Below are 23,427 nucleotides of genomic sequence, written 5' to 3'. Positions count from 1 at the left end.
CATTATTATTGATAATTCCACCATTTCAATCTAGTAATGGACCAATATGTTGTCAGGATTCTTTTTGTTCCTAATATCAGGGCTTTGGAGTGGAGCGCAGAGCAGCTCCGGAGCAGTGGAGCTGCAGGTTTTTGCCTGAAGCTGGAGCGGAGCCCGAGCACAGCTCCAAAGCCCTGCCTAATATATTTCAAAAACACCTTCTTATTGTTAACTCTTCTGGCCATACTTTTCTCCTTATGTTCATTTGCTTCCCTTATCAATTTTCTACAATTCCTAATTTTGATTTATATTCATATCTTCCATTTGTTATATTTTATTTTTTATAGCTGCCTTCATTTCCCCGGTAAACCAAAGTCCGGGACCCTCACAAAGAATACACTTCGAGATTTTAGAGCTAGTGAAAAACAAACTAACAAAAAAACTCTTCTTTTAAAGCTTTCATTACTAGATGGATAGTTCAGTTAATTAATCAGGCCCCTAACTGAACATTGTCAGTCAGGAAGTCAGATTCTCTGACTCTCTGGTTCTGAGTGAAATTGCTTCGTAGAACTCAGAAAATTCTTTCTCCTACAACTACAAGCTGGACAGTTTGTCTTCAAGCAGGCAGGTCTCAGCAAAAAACAAAACAAAAAAAGGCTTTTTTATTGATGATATAAAAATCCTTCATTGTCCAACGCTTTCTGAGTTACTGTGCCTTGGGGCCCACCTACTCTAACAGTGGAATTTTTATAAATGCTCAGGATTAGCCTGCTCCCTTTTGAAGTTAATGGGAGTTTCTTTACCATTGACTTCAGAAGCTCAATTAGGCTGTTGCTGAATGGTTTTGAAAATCTCAACGTAATCTTCATATCGGATGTGGAGCTTGCCAAGCCAGTTTGCAGTGCAGAGACCTCAGATCACCATCAAATCTAGTCAGAGGGTAGAGCACACAAAGTTTCCTTATCTTGTCAAATCTATTTTTTATAAACTTTCCCTTTATTTTTTAGTAATTTACATTTAACACGGTGCTGTACTGTATTTTTTTTTTTTTTTTTTTTTGGTCTCTGCTGCTGCCTGATGGCGTACTTTCGGTCCCAATGAGATTGTGGTTGACCCGTCAGTTGGTAGCTTTGGTGTTCATAACTCTGAGGTTCTACTGTATGAAATTTTATTTTCTTTGTGTAGTAAATTCTGTGCTTTCTTTTTGACTTTGATCATTAGATATAACTTCAGTAAATTCACTTTCTGTGGAATGAATTTAACTGAAGTTTTGGTATCAGGGGATCAAATGATATGAATGAAACACTTTTAATGTCACACTTAAGGATCTTCAGGAATAGGGTCATAGTAGGAGGAGTTGATAATAATTGGGTCCCTTATACAGAGAAGGTACTGTAATTGCAATTGCTCAAGACTTGGAGATTTTAGTGATTATGAAGCCAAGTTTGATATTCAAGGTTTGGATATTCTGACTTCAATTTTTTCTTCCTCCACTTACTGGCAGAATTGAGTAAATGGACTGTTTCTTAGAATAATGTAACAATCCTTACAAAATCAATATTTGTTGTGTGAACAAGGGCTAATTCATGATGGCTTTTACAAAATAGTGTGTTACTTCCAAAGCAAGATGCTGCTCTTTATTTGCCCTTTCCTTGTAGTGCCTTCCAACAAAATTGTTGAGGGACAATGTTGTGTGGTATTTTTTTATTGTTTCAGAGACAAAATAAATGCTTTGAAGTAGTTATTATAGTCTGATTTGCTTTTTCTTGCCAGCAGATAGATGATATCAATGACAGTTTTTCAAACATATGGTATGCAGGAGATCAGGATAGATTATATTAATGGTCTCTTCTGGCCTTAAAATTTCTGAATCTATGAATGAAAAATACTCATTTAAATATACTTAGGTTTATATGGAAAATATTGGGAAAGCTGCATATTTTTGTTTTATATGATGATATCCGCTACCCAGGGCTGGCTCCAGGCACCAGCCTGGCAAGCAGGTGCTTGGGGCGGCACGTCCAGCTATTCGGCGGCAATTCGGCGGATGGTCCCCCACTCCCACTGGGAGCGAAGGACCTCCCGCCGAATTGCCGCCGCAGAGCGCTATCGCGGCTTTTTTTTTTTTTTTTTTTTTTGGCTGCTTGGGGCGGCCAAAACCCTGGAGTCGGCCCTGCCACTACCTACATGTTTCTGTTCTTTTATTCTCCATTTTAAAAAGTCTAAGGAATTTGTATCCCCTTAGGTAATGATTTGGGTCCACCCTCAACTAAGACCGCAAACAAGTTTGAGGGAATGTCTCAGCAGTCAAGGTAAGATTTTATGTATTTGCATATAGTAAAGTTGTGCGTGATGTGGCTAATTTATAAACTATGGAAGATCACCTGTTAATTTTCTCAATATTCCAACTATACAATGCATTCTTGCTCTCAGGCTCTGCCAAACCTCTTGAATCAGTTTGAAGCAGCCACGCAGAACTGAAGTTGTGGCAGCAGATGCTGCTGCTGTTTTCTCTCATCAAAATACCATTGGAACTAGAAAAAGTTGCACTAGGCTGTGATCCAGGAGTTTTATTCTCGTGTCTTCTGCTGACGCTAAATAATTCTGTGTACTTCACCACCCTCATTACTGAGCCAGGTCTCGTGCCCCTACCATACGCTAACACAAGATTACACAAGTTCACTCTTGGCGTAGCTTGGAACAGAAACTGGTTCCCTAATATGATATATACAAGTCTCATTCATTTAACCACATATTTCTCAGTCCGACTGATCTGTGCATTTGGATGTACTGTCTGTAATATAAGCTACTCTTGCATATATAACCCACTGGTTTGAAGCATTATGCATCAATGCAAAAAAATAACACTCTACTAGCTGGAACATAAAAAAATCATAGAAGATTAGGGTTGGAAGAGACTTCAGGAGGTCATCTTGTCCAACCCCCTGCTCAAAGCAGGACCAACACCAACTAAATCATCCCAGTCAAGGCTTTGTCAAGCCGGGCCTTAAAAACCTCTAAGGATGGAGATTCCACCACCTCCCTAGGTAACCCGTTCTAGTGCTTCACCACCCTCGTAGTGAAATAGTTTTTCCTAATATCCAACCTACACCTCCCCCACTGCAACTTGAGAACATTGCTTCTTGTTCTGTCATCTGCCACCACTGAGATCAGCCTAGCTCCATCCTCTTTGAAACCCTCTTTCAGGTAGTTGAAGGATGCTATCAAATCCCCCCTCACTCTTCTCTTCTGCAGACGAAATAACCCCAGTTCCCTCAGCCTCTCCTCGTAAGCCATGTGCTCCAGCCCCCTAATCATTTCTGTTGCCCTCCACCGGACTCTCTCCAGTTTGTCCACATCCTTTCTGTAGTGGGGAGCCCAAAACTGGACGCAATGCTCCAGATGTGGCCTTACCAGTGCTGAATAGAGGGGAATGATCACTTCCCTCGATCTGCTGGCAATGCTCCTACTAATGCAGCCCAATATGCCGTTAGCCTTCTTGGCAACAAGAGCACGCTATTGATTCATATCCAGCTTCTCGTCCGCTGTAATCCCCAGGTCCTTTTCTGCAGAACTGCTGCTTAGCCAATCGGTCCCCAGACGGTAGCAATGAATGGCATTCTTCCATCCTAAGTGCAGGACTCTGCACTCGTCCTTGTTGAACCCCATCAGATTTCTTTTGGCCCAATCCTCTAATTTGTCTAGGTTACTCTTGACCCTATCCCTACCCTCCAGCATATCTTCCTCTCCCCCCATTTTAGTGTCATCTGCAAACTTGCTGAGGGTGCAATCCATCCCATCATCCAGATCATTAATGAAGATGGTGAACAAAACCGGCCTCAGGACCGACCCCTGGGGCACTCCGCTTGATACTGGCTCCCATTGAGCCGTTGATCACTACCCATTGAGCCCGACGATCTAGCCAGCTTTCTATCCACCTTATAGTCCATTCGTCCAATCCATACTTTTTTAACTTGCACCCTTCAACTACTGCCAGCCAATGGAGTTGCTCTTTTAGCAAAAGTGATAGAGGACTGAGTTTTGATTGCGAAGCCCCAAGTTCAAACACAGATGACCACTTGTTTTTTGGAGGTGGTTGTGATGTGATTGTTAAAGTTGCATGTCATAATTTTTTTTTATTTTTCTTTAATTAAAAAAAAAACCCTAGAAAACTACATCTAAAAATCTTTATTCGTGTTACAAAATCAAACACTCACAGGTTTACAAATGCCAGAATTGAGGCTGTCTGTGCATCAGAGGTTTGATTGAATTCTGCTTACTGAAAAATATTCTGACAAGATTCTTACTCAACTGATCATCTGTCCTCATTGTTTTACATTAATCTTTATTGAGGTGTTACTGAATTTTTGCACCTTGATTTTTATTTTTAGGCTTTTTTTTTTTTAATAACTCGGGGTTGGCTTGCTTTTTTCTCTGTGTTCTTCGCCTCCCAGGCAGCTGGAAATAACTAAACATTCCTGAGGCAGTAGTTAAACTCATGGTGGTGCAGGACAGCCACTTGAGAGTGTGGCTTTTTTTTTTTCCACCTTGCTACCATTGTCCTTAAGTGCCATAACACTTAAGAGCTTGTGGAGTTCCACAGTCTCATGTTAAGGAGCTGTGACCCAGAAGTGAGAAGTTTGTCAGAATTATAGCTTCAGAAAAGCAGAATAATAGGTCAGTAATTTTCCCTTTTCTTGGCAGTGTTTGTCTGGTCACAGGCCAAATAGTAGTTTGGTTAGGAATATATTGAGTTAATGAGGCAAATGCTTTTATAAGGTCAGTAGCCTGAACTAACATGGTCAGCCATTGTGTTTGGGTCAGCTGGGAAGTGGAACCCTTCCAATTTTAACAGTATCTGCTCACTAACATACAGTAGTTAAATCCCCTAATCTGATAATATATTTGTTCAGTGGTTTTTCTCTATTAAAATGTAAGATTCATACTCTAATTTTGTGGAATGTTCCATAAGGTGACCGACCATATTCAAAACCATAATAATCTCTTAAATGCACTTTCATCATCTTCTTAATAGTGTATATTTTGGACAGTTTTACACCACACAAGGAGATTATGTTCCTGTATCTCTTTGCAACATGGTTTTATCCTTGAATTATTCTCCTGAATATGTCTAATGCTTATAACATCTATGCATGATCTTAAAAAAAGGTTCATAGTGGGAACTTATTAGAACATTGTTTTTGTTGTCTTTCTTGTGTTTGTATGTTAGACACGTATGACATGTTAAATGCAAAATACTACTCTTTTTATATGTACTATACCAGTCGTATTTACCAGTTTAAAACATGTAACCCCTTGAAGTGGAAATTTTATACTTAGGGAAGCATTGATATAATTCTATGATTGTGCAGAAAGTGGAGTACCCTTAGAAAAAAACAAAAATTACAGTAATTATTGAATAAACTACACATTTAAACACACTGCAGTCCTTGTATTAAAAAAAATCCATGAAAATGATCTCACTTGTTGAATGATTCAAATATGCTGTTCATTGTCAGTTTACCATGTCAGATGGCACTTTCACATAGGGTGTCAAGTAAAGGGGAAGTATAGAGGAAAGGAGAACTAAGTAGTAGTGGAGGAAGAGTAGAGGGGCAAGGAAAATAATTTCTTCAAAAATTGCTTAATTCATTTTTCACTTCCCTGAGCAATATTTACTGGAAGATCAAAGCTTTGCTTCATTCACTCATTATTTTAATATGGAGTAAAAACAGTAGGACTCATATGGAGCTCTACCTTATTGAAGTCAATGAACCTATGAAAACTTACACTGGCTGAGGATCTGTCTGATGGAGAGCAGTCTGCCTTCCTTTGGCATGTTGGCACATGGTTGTGAAATCTCTTTCATTCTCTATGAAGCATGCACAAAATGCAATTTTCAGAGTCTCATAACTTAACCAAATCAAAACCAGTTTTTACCAGAATTCTCAAAGACATTTATCAAGAAGAGTTATCTCCCTGCCAAATTTAATCTTTTAATCCCCAAATTGTTTCTGTGCAAATTGGGTTCAAGAAAAGGTCATAAAGCATTTTTATTGGGGAGTGTGTATTTTTTCATATTCCTTGTATACAAATTACTCAAATTTTGTTGTTTAGACTTTCAAAAAGTTTCAGCCTTGGACCAAGACCAGGTTTGAAAAACTTGAGCTTAATTGGTAAAGGTTTTGAAAAGTTATCCACAACTGAAAAAACAGATGGAATGTTTTGGCAAACTTATCTATAACAGATAGTGATACTCTAGCTACGGTGTGGGTATTACAATAGTATACACATGGGGTGAACTGTGAAGCACCCAAAGCAAAAGATAGACTATCTTAGACTATAATTGCATGCTTTTGGACTGTATTACCTATGTACTTAATATGGTTATTTTAATGTGTTAATTTAAGTTCTTGACTTGTGCTTTTATTGCTTCTTCTTTAAACAAAAACTGTCCGTTGAATTGCCCTCTCAATTTAAGCAGTTTTCTAAATATACATGTATGCACACCTTGTTATCCATGGAACAGATGTGCCACGCAGTATTAACAATGTGTAAGCTTTGCACAGCTTTTTCCTTTATTTGAATAATCCAAGCCCACTGCCAACACTGCTTTGCGTTTCAGGGCTATTTCATGGACAACATTGTGTGTCCTGGCTATGCATAAACTCTTACTATATTTTTTTTTCTGAATAGTGGGTGGGCACTAGAAATGGGACACAGTAAACTCATTGTTCAGTAAGTTGAAGTACTGATAGTTCATATCTATTGATTAGCATGGGGTCTGCAAAGACTGCACTTGGCCCAAGAGTTCTTCCTAAACTACCTCAAAAAGGTAAGACCTTTTTAAAAGATGTATACATAGTTGAAGTGTGTGTGTGTGTGTGTGTGTGTGTGTGTGTGTGTGTGTGTGTTAAACAAGTGATGATAAATCATAAGGGTCTTCATAAATTTGGTGTTTTCAGCAAAAGACTTTTATTTATGGGACAACACATCTGGAAATTCTGGCAAAATCTATAGGGATTTTCCTTCCTGAATCAGCAAGGATGTTGTCAAAAAACTAAACATATATTTTAGTGCAAAAGCTGAAATCCTGCAGAACCTGGAGGAAAATCAGTAAGAATCTGTGTATTTGTATTGTCCTCCTTCATTACTGATTTATTCCAAGATCATAAGCTCCTTGCAGAAGAACCACATATTCACATGTATTTGTACAGTACTTAGCACAATAGACCAATGACACTGATTGGGGTCTGGTGTTATTACTGCAATATAAATGTTAAATAATATAGATCTAGGGGTAAAAAAATTCAAAATTGTCTAAGTTACTTGAAAGCCTAAATCCCATTTACAAAAGTTACTTGAAAATCAATGGAACTTAGGTCACTTCTGAAAATGTGCTTCAGGCTCCTGAGTCACTTCGGTTCTTTTTGAAAAACATCCCCCTATTCTAGTTGTTCTGGGCCAGGAAGAGAGGTTAAAAGTCTTCCCTTTTTGTTCTGTCAAAGTTCAGGATGGCCCATTTCAAACAGTTGACAGGAAGGTAACTGTTTGAAAGGTTTTTTTCTCCTGATGATAATAGCCCACCTTAATCAATTAGTCTCATTAGAGTTGGTATGGCAACACCCATTTTTTCATGTTCTTTTTATATAGATAGATATATTTCTTCCTACTGTATTTTCCACTGCATGCATCTGATGAAGTGGGCTGTAGTCCACGAAAGCTTATGCTCAAATAAATGTGTTAGTCAGTAAGGTGCCACAAGTACTCCTTGTTCTTTTTGCTGATACAAACTAACACGGCTACCACTCTGAAACATAGTCTGTAGAGTGGACCATTTTGAGAAACAAACAGAGTAGAAGATTGGGAGGAAAAGGTGGTCAATGAAAGCCTCTTTCTCTGAGTGATGTGCCAGAATTAATTGAAGAACTGGAGAAAACAGAGAAATACACATACCCCCCTGCACGCGCGCACACGCACATGTGAGCAAACATATTGAGTGTAAGCATATACAATATAGCACAATTTTACATATGCCAGTGTGTGTGTGTGTGTGTGTGTCTCAATGGATATTACAACTGTATTGTTCCAAAGTAGGAGAATCAAAGAATGAATCTGGCCAATCTAACTTCATTCTGCAAGATAAGAGAAATGCAAAGCATTATAGTGGCAAAAACTAAATACAAATTTTAAAAATTCAGTTTTTTACAGGTAAGAAAATTAATTCAGTTCAACAGTGTCCTTTTAAGGTGTCATTGAGATGACAGGTGTCACTGCAAAAGAAGTCAATAGTCACTTAGTATAAAGTTAGGTTAGAGTTGACTGTCATCATGGGCTGAAATTACTTTTGGGCCATATACAGAACTCTCAAACCATAGCAAGTGGTTGTTCCAGCCTTTCTGAGGAGTGTGTTACCTAGCAACAAATCTGATATTCTGTCTTATTTGAAGCCCTCATTTTGGAGGGCTAAAAAAAATGTATTTAATATCAGGAGTGCAGTTAAAATAAGTTGGCCTGATTTTCAGCCTGAACCTGGTTAATTTGTGCCTTATTTGCATATGTGTTATCACGTGTGTAGAAGTCATTCTTATGTACATGTATGACTAAATCATCTCTTACTTGTAGTAATGTGGGCACAATTCTCATCTAAAAATCAGGATCATCATATATAATGTGAATGTGTTTTTGTAGTAGGTTATATTATAAATAGTGTATTTGTGTGATATTATTTTGTGGTAGGTTTAAATGTGTTGACAGTGTTGCTTGACCTTAAAGCAAATGTTTAACACAGTATGAAATTATCCCTTTTTCTGAGTCAAAAAGATGTGGTACTTACTCTCTCAGTATCAGGCTTCATACCTATATACCTGTATAATATAGCTAAGTACAGTCATGCCAGTCGAGTTTTGCTTGGCACACTTAATGGAAGAGTCTAAGGAAGAAAGAGCAGTGAAACTAAGAAAATGTAAAAATAAATGTTGATTGAAAGGACCTGCGTATTTTCCACCTCTTGTAGATAAACTGCAAGGCAATATCATTTTTTAAAATTTCAATCCTTTCTTTTAAATCACAAATATAAATTGCTTATTAATTTCAACTGTTGGGAAATAGTGTTTTATTTAAAATGTGTGAAAGGTAACTCAGAGTATATCTGACATCTTCAGTTATTGAAGATAACTGCTAGGTTTTGAGCTTTTTAGCTTCTTTCATTCTAGATATCTGTTCTTGGAGTTAGCCTGAAGTAGAAATTCTCTTTCTACATTTTGTATGAAGGAAATAAATCTTTCTAGAAGAAAAGAAGTTGTCTTGCATATTTCAGATTCTTCTTAAATGTAATATGGGGAAATGAGATTTTCTGTCTGTCCATGAAATACATGTGAAAATATCCTGGTTTTGCTTTCTGTTTTAGTGGCACTAAGAAAAATAGAAACCAGTCATCATCTTTCAATAGATAGATCTAATCAACACCTGGAAATCTTTCAGAAGTCTTCACAGTCGATCGATCTACCACAGAAACCACAACCTGGAGACTTGCCCCCAAAGCCTCAGCCTGTGGAACTCGCCCAGAAACCTCCAATTGGAGAACTACCCCCAAAACCAGGAGAACTACCCCCAAAACCTCAGCTAGGAGATTTGCCACCAAAACCACAACTTGGAGACTTACCGCCAAAGCCACAAATGAAGGACCTTCCTCCAAAACCTCAGCTAGGAGAGGTATTGGCTAAAACTCAAGCTGGAGAATCATCACCAAAGCCTCAACCCTCAGAGGCAAATCAGAAATCTCACTCCATAGATCTTTCTCCAAATGTACACTCTAGAGATACCGTCCAAAAGCAAGTATCTGAAGATTCTAATGATGTGACACATACCCTGCCAGAGACCCCAGTGCCGCTTCCCAGGAAAATAAATATGGTGGGTAGTTCTAGTATTCCAACATGCTGAAAGCCTCATGGCAAGCTTTGAAGTTCTCCTAAAGCTAAATTTGCAAAAAGACTGCACTTTAGTTATGTGCACAAAACAGGTGACAGCTCACAAATTTGAGCACAGATGTATGCTTTTGAACGGTTTCAACAGATAATGCTTCTGATGGTAAAGCCTATTGCATGCCAAAAGGAATACAAAAACATAAAAGGTCATGCCTGAGAGCAAGGCACTCAACTTAAATTCACCAGAGTATTTTTGGCAGTGTTAAGGGTGCAAATTATGTTTCTGCAATAAGTGGTGGCTTTCTGTGCGTTAAGGAGTTAGAAACATTTGTAAAGCTTTCTGTCTTTAATTCTTTGCTCTCTGTTTCCTGCACATAAAATAACTGGGACATATATTTGATTTTGAACATATTTTAAAAAGGGTTTAATAGGTTTTATTTTAAACTTCCTTTTTAATAATTGTTACAAAACTTAAAATGTCAACCACAAAAAATCAACTTTGACAATGTAATAATTCAAATATTTAGCACCTATATGCTTAACAAAGGTGCATAAGTATCACTGTATTTACAGAAGGGCCCATCGAGGCACAGAGGGAAATTTTGACTTGCCAGAGGTCATGTAGCAAGTCAGTGGCAAAGCTGGGAACAGAACTGGAACCCAGTCTGGAGTTCTCGCCACTACACTTCAATGTAATTCACATCTAACAAACTTAGGTATAGTAGGAACAATTTATCCTAGTCTAATTGACTAAGACACTTATTCAGGCTACACACTAGTTATTCTTGTAGAGTTGCCTTTATTGTTTATCTCACAATCCAAGTAGATAAAGAAGAGGTGTTAAACATACTTTTATAAGGTTTTCATCCTGTGAACTACACAAAAAAGAATAGAGGAAGTGTTTTTTATCCAGCAAGCTGGGTATGCAAATGGTTGAGGTAGGATACACAGCTTCCTCTCCTTTGCTGAATGAAGGGGGAGAGCTCCTCCTCCTCTCCTGGGTTTAGGAGAGCATACTCTTTCTCTTCAGCTCACCATTCCTGCCTGACTGGTGAGACAGGGACTCACCAGTCAGAGTAATCTGAAGTGAGAGCAACAGAAGTTTTTGTCTTTTGGACTTCCTTGCTTTCCTACCAGTAGGTGGGACAGCAGGGAAGGACCACAAGAGGTCTCCCAGCCAAGAGTTGCCTATTCACTTACTTTAAAGGGAGGGGGAAAACTCACTACTGCAAGCTCCCTCTTCCCTCTATGAGGAAAGAGGCAAATAACCCATTAATCTTTTGATTAATATCTTCTAAAATACAGAAAATCACACTAGATATTTCCAAATGTTCTGAGGATGAACTGCTGGGCCTTCTGTTTATATTTGTTTTTACATCAGTGTAGACTCGCTGTTCTGGCTTAATCTAAATGATATTTATAGAAATGAGGAGGGAGCACCAGAAATGTGTCTCTGCGCTGCTCCAGGTTCTGTGCATGCATGCTCACACTCATATGTTTGGCTGACAATGGAGCTGCTTAGAGACGTGAACTCTTCAAATACATTTCTCATCTGGTTCCCTTGCTGTGTTCTGTCACCACAAGATGATGGAATGCTGCATCACCACATAACACCACCTATGAGGACAGCCACCACTATCTGTGTGATAGTCTTTGTTTCTTACTAGTCTGAGGGAATCGGGTATTTCAGAAGCATATAGTAGGTATGACAAAGTACCACTAATATTTAAGGAATTAAATGGGATTTGAAGATAAAATTTGGTCTCAGTATCATTAAAACTACACCTGGTACTAACAGTCACCAGGGCCGGCTCTGGCTTTTTGGCCGCCCCAAGCCAAAAAAAAAAAAAAAACGGGGCGGCCAGAACGGCAAAGCAAAAAAAAAAAAAAAAAATCTGCTGCACGGCCGGAGCCAGGGTGCAGGGGGACTCCCTGTGCTGCAGATGCCCCCCAGCTAGCGGGGGGAGGGAAGGAGAGAGAGAAGGGGGGCGGCCAGGGATGTAAATGAGAGCACAGATTGAAGGGCTCATGTCCATTAATTAGCAAAGCAGCAACTATCATTGTGAGTTGTGAGCACCAAAACCTCTTCCTGAATATTTTGATACAGGGACATTTTAGGATGGGGTGACAGATTTGGGTGCACAAAGAGAGAAAATTATTATTAATTGCATTTGATGCAAAAATTAGATGCCTTGAAAATACTTGTTTCTTTACACATCACAACCCCAAGCTGCGCTCTTAATGTACATTCCTTTAAAATCCATCCCATAGTCCTTTCCAGAGATATATACCACCTCGGGCTGGCATTCACCTTTCCATCACTTTAATGAGTTAAAGTGGGCAGATTATTAAAATGTCACCCATGTATTAATAATAAAGCACGGACTACCTGGAGCAATGTCAGTCACTTTCCCTCACGTCTTTATAACTTGAGACATGTATGGAAATCTAGCTTTCTATAGAAATTCACTTGAACTAGAAAAATTAATACAGTCTAGTTGGTGGAAAAAGTCCATTCCCCTGCATCATTTCATGATTGATTTCATTATTCATGGTGTATAAATATCACTAGGAGCTGGGTGCCTACTCTCACTTTGGGTATCTATTAATGGTGACTGTCAACCTCTCCTGATAGTTTGCTCTGTTGCCTAACTGGTTTGAAGTTTATTTAATATGATTTTTAGTACAGCATATTAAGTCCAGTGTTGACTAATGGATCCCTTCCCTTTTATTCAACATTCCTTTATATATTTGCAAACAAGTACCATCTCCACCTCAATCTTATTTTTTCTGAGTCTCACATTGTCTTATGGACTAAGCTTGCATGGTTTGCTTACCATTCTTCTTAGTTGTTGCTTTCTGAAGCTTTTATCATCATTTGCCTTCCTTTAGTCTTTGAGTGTTGTTTGAAATGTGATATATAATAACAGATCATATACTTCCAAGGTAGTCAAGTTTGGAAACTGTTTACACGGTTCCCAGAAAAACAGGGTGCATCTAGAGAGGGGCAGTGTTTGGATCTGAATTGGCAGTCTAGGGTAGAATCAGACCTACTGATTGTGTTTGGGTTCAGAATAGTTAACACAAGCCATTCTCATGAGAGATCAGCCCAAAATAGTGCCACTCATCTTAGAGTAGATCTTCATCTGGAATTGCTGCCATTGAGTTAAATTTTCATGAAAATATTGTCTTGCTAGATTTAGTCTGTGTCTGTTCCAGAACCAAAGAATAGGTTCATTTTGGTTTTGCACTGGACCTGGAACCAAAACTTTAGTAGAAGTATAGATGCTGGGGTTTGAATTCTTTAACTTCCTCAGTTCCCCTATCTTTCTGAATTTCATTGGCGACTGGATTTCAATTTGGTTTTGCCCTATTCTTAATTCTCATACACGTTAAAGGGATCGTGTATATAGACTAAAACCATGTCAGAACTGTTGTTAAAACTATTTTCTGGTCCAAGTAAGTATAGGTGGGGCCTAAATCATTTAATTAGGCAGTAGTTAGATGTCAGGTTTTCTAACATTGATATAGTTGTTTAAAAACCTTGATGAAACAAGGCACTGTAGCATGATGGGCTAGGGAGCAGGCAGGGAAGATGAGGAAGGCAGGGTTCCCCCTGCAATCAGAGATACAAACTATGGGTAAAATGCACTGGATTTGTAGAATAAATCATAGCCAAAACCCAAAATTTAAATTCTATATATTTATTCCTTTTCTCAGCTCTTTCAGCTAAAATTGTATTTACTTTTTAGGGGAAAAACAAAGTTAGGAGAGTGAAGACCATTTATGACTGTCAAGCAGACAATGATGATGAGCTTACATTTGTTGAAGGAGAAATAATTATAGTAACTGGTGAAGAGGACCAAGAGTGGTGGGTATGTATCTCTGCTTTTATGAAAAGTCTGTATAATTGACACTTTATTGGGCATTACTCTCAGCTGAGTAGCAGCTAGCTTACTCATAGTTTCTATATGCTACACCTTATTTGACCTACTTAAAGCTCCTGAACATCAGACCAATCATACTTCATTGAGAAATCCAATTATTTTATGCTTCACAGGGACTTAAATGCAGACACCCATTCTTAATGGTGTTAGCAACTACTAGGGACAGCAGCAAAAACTGACCCCATTTCATAGGTTTTCAGATGATTGAACTTACTGAGAAACCTTATATTCTCTTTGAGTCTTGTACTGCTGCTATTCCAGTTTTATTTGATTCCTTCCTTTACCCTAGACTAGAGGAAACTAACTGGGCAGTGACAACATACCATGTGTTGTACATAATTTGCATTAATGTTTGCATCTTTTGTCAAAAAATTATGCAACAGCATTTATGTAAACTTGCATCCAGCGTTCAAATTGAAGGAGAATGGGTGTGTGCAGGCAAGGAATTTACCTGCTTTTGTGGGGAGACAGTCTTCCCTGGATACTGCTAAAACTATCCCTGCCAGCCTCAGAGATGCTTCTGAAATGCAATGTTTTGTTGCCTTTGGAATTCAGAAGCTTTCCACCAAATGAGGCAGTCTCAAATTTCCCCTCTTGACCCCTGCAAATCATTCCATTTAAACACTGTGTGTATCTTTGTTGATAAATGATAAAATGTGGTTCTTGTCTGAATTCACCAGCAACATTAAGCTAGTTACAATAGTTGCTGTGAATATGATTGTTGTAATTAATCCCATGCACTGTTGGTTTCCCCTCCAAAATTACATGCAATTGATCAATTTTGTCCTTACTCTGCAGTTTACCCTTGTCTTACCCTCTGTCTTCCTCCGGGATCCCTCTCCCCTGCTTCTCTGTTCCTGGACCTGATCCAATCTTCAATCTGTTGCTAACCTCACGGTTTCTCAAACCTAGACGGAGGCCCAATCCTTCTTTCATCCTCTGCTAGCTTCCTCCCAAGCCCTAGTGAATCCTGCTTCCCGAGGCTGCAGCTGTAAGGAAGGGAAATGAGACAAATTTTACCAATAAAAATGCAATTCCGACTGCTGCACTGTCCCAGCAGGTGTTAGTGCACCAGTCCAGCTGCAGTGCTGTCCATAATGTCTCGGGTCTGGGCCAGACGCAGTGTTTCTTCTCGCTGATTACCACACTCAGGATTTCCTGTCAGAATTCAGACTCAGAACAAAATATTAAAGGGCTGGTACCCAGATGAAAGGTGCTAAAACATTTTGCTTTTTTTAGTTTCTTTTCCTCACAGTGAGGAAACAGCGGGGAAGGGAAACAGAGGTTCTCTTACAGTGCTAATGCAGATATCTGCACTGCTACATATGGCTGTTCTCCCAATCTGTGTATAATTACATACAGTCAAAATAAAGATCAGTAAACAGTTGTGAAATCTCAGAAAATGGTCTGCTGGATGTCCACATAATCCTGAAATTTCAGATCTTGAAAATGGAATTTATCGAACTTGTCCATTATATTGTCTGTCTGTCTGGACACACAGTTATAATTAGGCCAATAGATGTGCCTCATTAATTTGTATTGACAATGAATCACTGATAAATGGATAGATATGTTGTATGTCCCGTGAATGTCAGTAGTAACAATTCCATTCACACTGAAAAACAAGAGGATCTTATATGTCATGGGCCATCCATCTTGCAGATTTCTAATGTATTAATCACTTATGTGTCTTTGATTCAAAGCCAAACTAACAGTTTAATGGCTCTTTTCTCTTCGTGATTCCAACATCGAGTATTCACTTACAGTATATGTGGAAACATTTCTTTTATCTGCTTTAATTTATTTATATATTCTTTAAAAAAAAAGAAATTACATTTCATATGCATTATTTAAAAGTGAAGACTGACAAAAGGAAATTTGGAGTTAAGGTTGCCATTCATTCTCTTTCATCAATGTATTTAGCTTTTGGATTGTAGAAAGCTAAAAACAATGGATAGTGCTAAAATAATGCCTAATTTTCAGAAATGTGTACCTAAGATTTTGTTTGCAAAAGATGCAGCTGCATGCACAATTGCAATTTCCCAGTGTGACACTTGCATCTATGTATGTCAATGCATCTTTTGCAAACAAAAATACCTATTTTTGTCAAAAAAACACTGAACAGTGTCTTTTTTATTTTTAATTGAGCCCTGTATATTCTGGAGTCCATATGTAGGTATGACAAGGTGAACCAAGAAGAAATTGACACGTCTTAGAAGTTAGATACTGAAAAGACCTATTATGTCATCTATTCCATCTCCCTAATAATGCAGGACTGTGCCTTAGGCAATTAAAATCTCTAGCAGAGATACTTTACCTAATTTGTCTAATGACATGGGAGCACTAATTTTTTTCTGAATGTATTATGGCTTTTCTGGACCATTCCGTTTGTAAACTTGATAACTCTTGATTTTGCCTATCTTCAGAGTGCGGAAATGGCTTGCAGGAACTCAGATATTGTGGCAGTGGTGTTATTACAGCAGCACTCAAAGGCCACAATTAGAATCAGGGTCCCATTTTCTACTGCTCTTCAGAGGACAGGGATGAGTCCTGTAGATGTCAGATACAAAAGGCAGAAAGTATGCTGATGATTTATGGAGTTTAAGGTGTGCTAACTACAATTTGAGGCTGGGAAGGTTACACTGAGGCCTGCCCATTACCTGACTCCTTACTCAGTTATCCCTCCACACACACCCAAGTCAATCTAGCAAGACCCCAAAACAACTGACAAACTCCAGAATTGTGGACCTCATCAGGGCTCCCAAGGCTGTGAACGAATCATCACTTTGTACTGCTGGGAAAGAGAAGGCTTTTGCTGGGGCCATGTGCCCCCAAAGTCTTAGCACCATTGGAGAGAGGTAGCCTCTGCTTGTCCCCCTGCCCCGTCTTTTGACACTGTTGGCAGTGGTTGCTGAGTCTCTCCTTCATGAAGGATGCTGGAACCTTCTTAAAAGGCCATTCCCCTGGGAAATTCCAAGGAGGACTCTGAATCACCTGGTGCTTCTGGGATTGGGGGATGAGGGCTGTTGGGCCATTTGCTTCAAACTCTGGGCTCCATAGGGGGTAACAATAGGCTCACCTATTGCCCCTCTCCATTTTGGTAACCTATAGAGCAGTGAGAGGCATATTACTATTCTGAAAACAGTGAACCAGAAGGTAAATCTTCAATCTAGAAAGAAGCATTAAGAGCTAGAAAAGCACTGACTGCATGATAAACCCAGGCATGCTGTTCTGATACTGTTAACTAGAGTTGGGCAGACTGTGTGTAGTGGAAAAATTATTTAGCTTTTCTCCAGTTTGTGAAATGTCCACACACAAGATGACGACTTATTCATGATTTGAAACTGCTTGGATACCTCTTTATGAATGTATATTATGCTATGGATTGCTTGCAAACTGTTTCCAGTACAAATTTGGTGTGTGTGGTATGGTTGTTCCCCTTATTTCCAAGTTATTGAAATTTGTTGGATCGATCCTTTTGTAAACATGAGTGACAGACATCATTGATGCTCCAATTTGCTTGTGGGGTGGGGCCTTTATTACCTGCTCCTCTTCCATGTTCGGTATGTAATGCTTTGCTAGGATTTCTTCTACTCACCTCTATAGAATTATTCCAGGTAACTTCCCATTTTTAGCAAACTTGTAGATTTCTCTTTTGCTCTTCTCATCCACAGTCAGCTTCCTAGGGTAGGATAGTCCCAAGATTCCTCATTCTGGAGTGAGTTTGTAGCATTAATTCAGTTCTCTTACAAGATACAGTATAACTATAGGTTAATCTGACAGCCAAGAGAACCTCTCCTCTTTGTGTTTGGTTCAGTGGAATATGTGACTCTTCCAGATGTCCCATTCCAACTGTGATCCTTTTGTTCTAGTTCATTTAACTTGTCCCCCTATTTATCCCAGTTACAACAATGTTTGGTGGTGGTTATTGATCTCTTTACATATCCAAATATTGTTGTAATCAAGGTAGAGAGAGGATTATATTAATCCAAATAAAACTCTGTTTTTGACAGTGGGAGATATTGAAGAGTAACATACATCAAAATGTAGCTTCTTTGGCAAGGGTTTAGGTGGCATGCTGTGAAATGTCCAAGAACCATCACCAGACTTGTACTGATATGCACAAGGAACAGTGTTTTGTTATATGGAGTACGTGAGAAACCCACAATGTTTTTCTCCTTTGTTGCAGATTGGCCATGTCGAAGGACAGCCAGAGAGGAAAGGAGTCTTCCCGGTGTCCTTTGTGCACATTTTGTCAGATTAATAAAATTCAAAACTTGAGCATTGCACATCCTTCATGCAAGACAGGCTTTTTAGCCAAAGCTAACGGCTGCTGCCTCCCTGTAATCCTGTGCACAATTGTATATATCGCTGCTGTTACAAAATAAGAATTCATTTAAGGTTCACCTCATGAGGTGAATTATATGTATTGTAAATATACTGTGTTATTCTGCCTTTGCCAGTATTATGGTAGCCTTGGAACCTGGCATGCCTTATTGGGTTTGCTGAAGCCATCCTTGGCATCTAGCACTTACATCTCTGTCTATGCTGTTAAAAATGTGTATCAACTGCCAGCTTTCCAAACATAGGTTTCCATCGACCATGTAACTTTGTAGAAATTACTGTTCCTAATAACTCAGTATTCTCAATTATATAATTAGCAGAGTTAAGATTCTGTTTTCAAAGTGAATGGTTTTGGCCCACTTAAAAACCAACCTACAATTAAGCGTACACAGTTTACAGCTATGAAGCCCACTTTGGTATTTATTAAAGAAAGTGTTCAGTTAAATGTAAGTTTGAAAGCAAAAGAAATATTCACTGACTTTACAGAAAAGCAGTAGCATTTTATGGTGTGCATACAGCATTTCATGTTTATATTGTGTGGACCTATGCCAAACTCTGATTGCAGTTTCCCTGTGATATTACCTCACTTTAAGACAGTTACAAATTACTTCCATCTGAAAATTTATTCTGAGAAAAATTAGTCATACTGTCTTTCCTTATATGTATGTGAAATTTGCTGAAGGTTTTTCACTGATATTTTAGTAACCAAGGACTTCTAGAAAATATTACACTGTTTATATTATGCATGCATTTAAAACAGTGGTTCTCAACCTGTTTATCATTGTGGGCTGCATATGTGGCCCAAAATGTGTTACCTGGGCCGCAGGTTGAGAACCACAGCAGCCCCCCTCCCCCCAGACCCACTGCCTCCCGCCCAGAGACCCTTCCACAGAGTGGGGCCAGGAGTGGAGTCCTGGGCAGGGGGGCAGGTGGCAGGGACCCCACACCCTGCTGTGCAGAGCCGGGCAGTGCGCGGCCGGATGCCTGGGCAGACAGGCAACAGCCTGGACCCCAAACCCGTGGGGTAGCCCCCGGATCCCAGACCTCATGGGGTCAGCCTGTAGCCCTGGAGTCTGCAGGGCCGGGCAGCAGCTCCGGATCCAGAACTCTGCGGGGCCAGCCGGCAGCCCCGGATTCCGTGGGGCCGGTCGGCAGCCCTGGACCCCAGACTGTACGGGGCCGGTCAGCAGCCCCGGACTCCTGCCACACAGGACTAGCCAGTGATGTCGACCCCGCCCAGGCCAGGCAGCCCGGACTCCGCCACGCTGAGCGGCCAGGCAGCCGGGAACCCAGACCCAGCTGCACGGCCCGGCGTCCTTTAGCACACAGCTGGGCCGCAGCTGTGTGCTAATTGGGCCGCCTGCAGGTTGAGAACCACTGATTTAGAATCTTACTTGAAACCTGTCTTTGTACAGGAATAGTACTGTAGTCACATAGCTAAGTTGAAACAAAAGAACATTTTAATTTGATAACTATTCAGATTGAAATGTGAGCTTGCAACAGTATTTATTTATAGCTAATTGGCTCCCTTTGAAAATCACTTATTTAAAAAATATGTCTTCTGCTTTGCTGAAGGTTATAATTAACGAGTGTAAAATTTCCTCAATGTTATTGTCTGGATAAATTTAAACTATTACAGTATAAAAAATTGTTTAGAAAATCAGAGTGAAAGGTTAACCTTTCATGCAGTTTGTCAGGCTATTAATTATAGAAACGAATCACTAGTATCAAGTTGTATATTAACTGTCTTCATTAAACTATCTTTGTATTTCATAGTCTTAACTCCAAGCACCAGCCAACAAACACATTACCATAAAATTAATTTCTAATAAGTCTTTGGAAGGATGCATTTGACTTCTGGTAGCGTCAGAGTTGTTACAAAATTGCATTAGTGAAAAACACATTCCTTGCAGTTAATTCACTTAGTCTCCTTTTTTTCTAATCACAACATTTAATGTACTATTAAAAACCTTAATTTACTTCATTTTCTATATCATTTTTAATTTTGGAACACAATGAAATTGTTATTGTCTGTGATCAGATAACTGTATTGATCAGGTTCTATGATTTTCATATGTAGAACTGGTATTATATTGCTTAAAATGTTACTTTGGCAACAGTACATATTACTAATATTTTACGGCAGACAGTCTTGGCTACATGGGACGATTTTTCATTTCATAAAAGCACAACTCAAAAAAACCTTCTGAAAGTTTTCATTTTTAGTGCAGGTTTTACAAGGCTGTAGTCAGTGAATATTTAATTCTATTTATATGGTTATGAAAACTTTAAATATCAAATAAACCTTGCATGAAAAAATATTCCAAAATATTTATCAACTGTTACTGGAAAGTGGCTTTTAAACTATTGCTTTATCAGTGTCATGACAAAAGTGTATTCAAAAGCAAATACACCGGTGAGTGAGCCTGCTCACATCTAATCCACAGTGTTATCAGTTTCAGTATTTCAGACTTGTACTGTTTTTTTATGGAAGGCAGTCAGGACTTGAGTTTATTTAGCATTCCATTTTATCCATTATACAATGTTTTAAGTTGCATTAAAGAAAGAAAAACTATTCACTTTTGTGGTCAAGTGTATTTTTAAGTGATCTCAAAATAATCTGGTAAAAGCTAACCATATAAGGAAAACCTAGACATGTAAAATGATGTAGAAGCAAATGTCTATTCTTTTGTACACTCTTTGCAGTAGTATACATAGGCATTGTTAAAATGAGATTAGTTCCATCAGGAACAAGAGTTCTGTTTGTCCTGGCTTATTGTGGGTCATAGGAAATCTAAAAATACATTGTGTGTTATATTGATTGAGTTTAAGTACAATATTATATTTAAACTCAATGAGCCACTATCTGCAATTTTGTACATGAAATAGTATTTGGAAAGTTTAGATCTTTATAGACAAATAGCTAATAATTAGTTTTTTTTCCCTGGGATGGGGATGTTCTGCAAATGATGTCTTATTTTACTGTTGAACAGCAATTGCTATTTATTTTTTTATTACATAGTACATCAACATGTTGTATAGAAACCAGATTTGGTAGTGCCAGTAGTTAAAATTTTGACTTCTCATTTGAATGTTAAGATCAAACATCAGTACACTTGTCTATTCACATGTATTTAAATGTGACAGTTTTTGAGTACTGTATGTGTTAATTTCTACTTTTTTAATATTTAAAATTGCTTTGAAATAAATGTATTCAGTTGATCCCAGACATCTGAACAAGGCCCTTTTGTCAGTTGGAATCTCCTGTAGGAGGAAAGTCTACATCTCACGTAGGTGGCTTTTGAGAGAGAACTCGTTTTAAGCTATTGAGTAGAGAGCTGAATTATCAATATAAGTATTCTTTAAGTTGATAATACATGTATATGTGTAACCTATTTGTTAAATATGAATGCACTTAGTTTTATCCTAAAACTTTTAGCTACCATGTGCTAGTATCAAAATACACTCATTATTTCATGGGTGGAATTAAGCTTCTCTGATGGCCCCATCAGCTTCTGCAGAATAAAGTGTTAATATTTTAAAAAAATGACTAGCCCTTCTGATTGTGAAGAAAAAATTCAAAACGTGCCCTAATAGAGTGCCATCTTTCTGTGGCTGCAGATAGACTGAAAGTTCATAGCTCTTTCAGAGATACTGGGTCACATTGATATCTGGAGCCCAGCAGTCATTTAAATTATTTTTAACTATTTCATAGCTGATTATTTTAACAGGGAAACCCAACTACTATGGAACTTCTGGTGTAGTATCTATTTCCTCTCTCCCTTTAGATTTGTAATGCCCTGGGAAAGGTTCCCGTTAAACAGTACTTCAGTGATATTAGAGAGGTTTGGGCAGGGGGATGGAGGGCTTGCTAGGATTCAAAGGGAAGCAATTGGTTATGAATCTACAGTAAAGGTGACTTACAAAGGGGAAAAAAGCACTTTTCTTCCATCTATACAAAAGAATTTTTTTTCTGCTTTTTTCCCCCCAGCCTGAGATATCAAATTTCTATTTTGTTGTTAGGTAAATTGGGTTGAGGCTGTATGGTAATTCCTGTGCTCCAATTATCCTAATAGTGGCCAGTAACTCGTTACTTCAGAGAAAGATGCAAGAGCCTCTGCAGTAAGTAATTATGGGATAACCTGCTCATAGGAAAAAATTCCCTTCTAACCCTCAATAATGAGAGAGACTACACCTGGCAGGATGAGGATGCATCTCTTGCAAAATTTTTGTTCAATATTTACTATAACTCTGGACACTTGTTATCCATATAAATGTACAATATCTTTGCACTGTGCTAGACACTTGGTCTTACTGATTAGCCTATATAAGACCTTTCCTTTTAATAGCCTTGAATTGCTACTTCCCTGACCTGTTCACAGAGTGGGGTTGACATTCTCTCATCCTTTAACTCAAAGGAAAGCAGTGTTTGACTCTTTCATGATGACTTGTGCTCCCTAATAGTTTGGGCTCTTGAGTTCAGTAAGTATTTTAACAAAATTTTAAACAGTCATAATTCTGTTATCCCTCCCATACCTTGGCCAAAACAAAACAGGGTATGCCCACCATGACATTTCCAATGCAAGAACAGACAATTTTTGACAGATGGTGCAGAGGGTCTTTGAATCCTCTTGCAGCAAAAAAGTACAGGCACTTTCTTGCTTAGAGCTCAATTTTTGAAATAGGCCTGCCCTCTCCTTGCACAAGAGAGCTAATATTTTTTCACTGAAATTCCTCAGGCTGCTGTTCAGATTTCTATGATCTGCTTACCCTATTCAACACCAGCAAAGAGAATGGAAGCTTTAAGCTGAACCATGATTGGCTGATCAGTAGCAATCAGTGATTAGGTTCAGATGCTGAGCAGTAAGCCTGCTGTAAATATAGACTAAATCTAATCCTTAATATTTACTGTATTCACTTAAAGCCTATTGTACAGATTACCTACTGAAAGATAAAGGGTTAAAAGTTTGCAATTCAATATTGGAGGTTGTTCAGTAAGAAAATAAATCCTTCAAGCCACCTCCCCCAAAGTAGTCCGTCATATGCTACTTTTCAAATGGCCTAGTTAGAACAAGAAGAAAGTAAGTATGGCCATGGAGTGTAGTCGCGGGAAAGCCCTCAACTGTTTAAAGACACGTGCTCTGCGTGTGCACAGTGAGCACTAATCATTCTTCAACTTCAGGAAACACGAATACTGTTAATTAGTGGATAGATCTATCTAAGCCCTAACT

At 38.7% G+C, this 23,427-nt stretch overlaps 1 protein-coding gene across 3 annotated transcripts in view; it reads left to right on the top strand.

Annotated features, from left to right (window-relative positions):
* ASAP1 (ArfGAP with SH3 domain, ankyrin repeat and PH domain 1) overlaps positions 1-21,725 on the top strand; it is a 293,429-nt gene extending 271,704 nt beyond the window's left edge. For all 3 annotated transcript variants that reach the window (XM_034763623.1, XM_034763624.1, XM_034763625.1), the window contains 5 exons: positions 2,225-2,291; positions 6,756-6,814; positions 9,389-9,891; positions 13,658-13,780; positions 18,042-21,725. In XM_034763623.1, the coding sequence (XP_034619514.1) occupies positions 2,225-2,291; positions 6,756-6,814; positions 9,389-9,891; positions 13,658-13,780; positions 18,042-18,116 (827 nt within the window). In that variant the 3' untranslated portion in view covers positions 18,117-21,725. The remainder of the gene's footprint in view (positions 1-2,224; positions 2,292-6,755; positions 6,815-9,388; positions 9,892-13,657; positions 13,781-18,041) is intronic.
* The last annotated feature ends 1,702 nt before the right edge of the window (positions 21,726-23,427 follow it).

This window comes from Trachemys scripta, chromosome 2 (genome assembly GCF_013100865.1).
Source record: "Trachemys scripta elegans isolate TJP31775 chromosome 2, CAS_Tse_1.0, whole genome shotgun sequence".
Taxonomy (NCBI): Eukaryota; Metazoa; Chordata; order Testudines; family Emydidae; genus Trachemys; species Trachemys scripta.
Note: the sequence above shows the minus strand (reverse complement) of the source record. Positions and strands in the feature narration are given on the sequence as shown.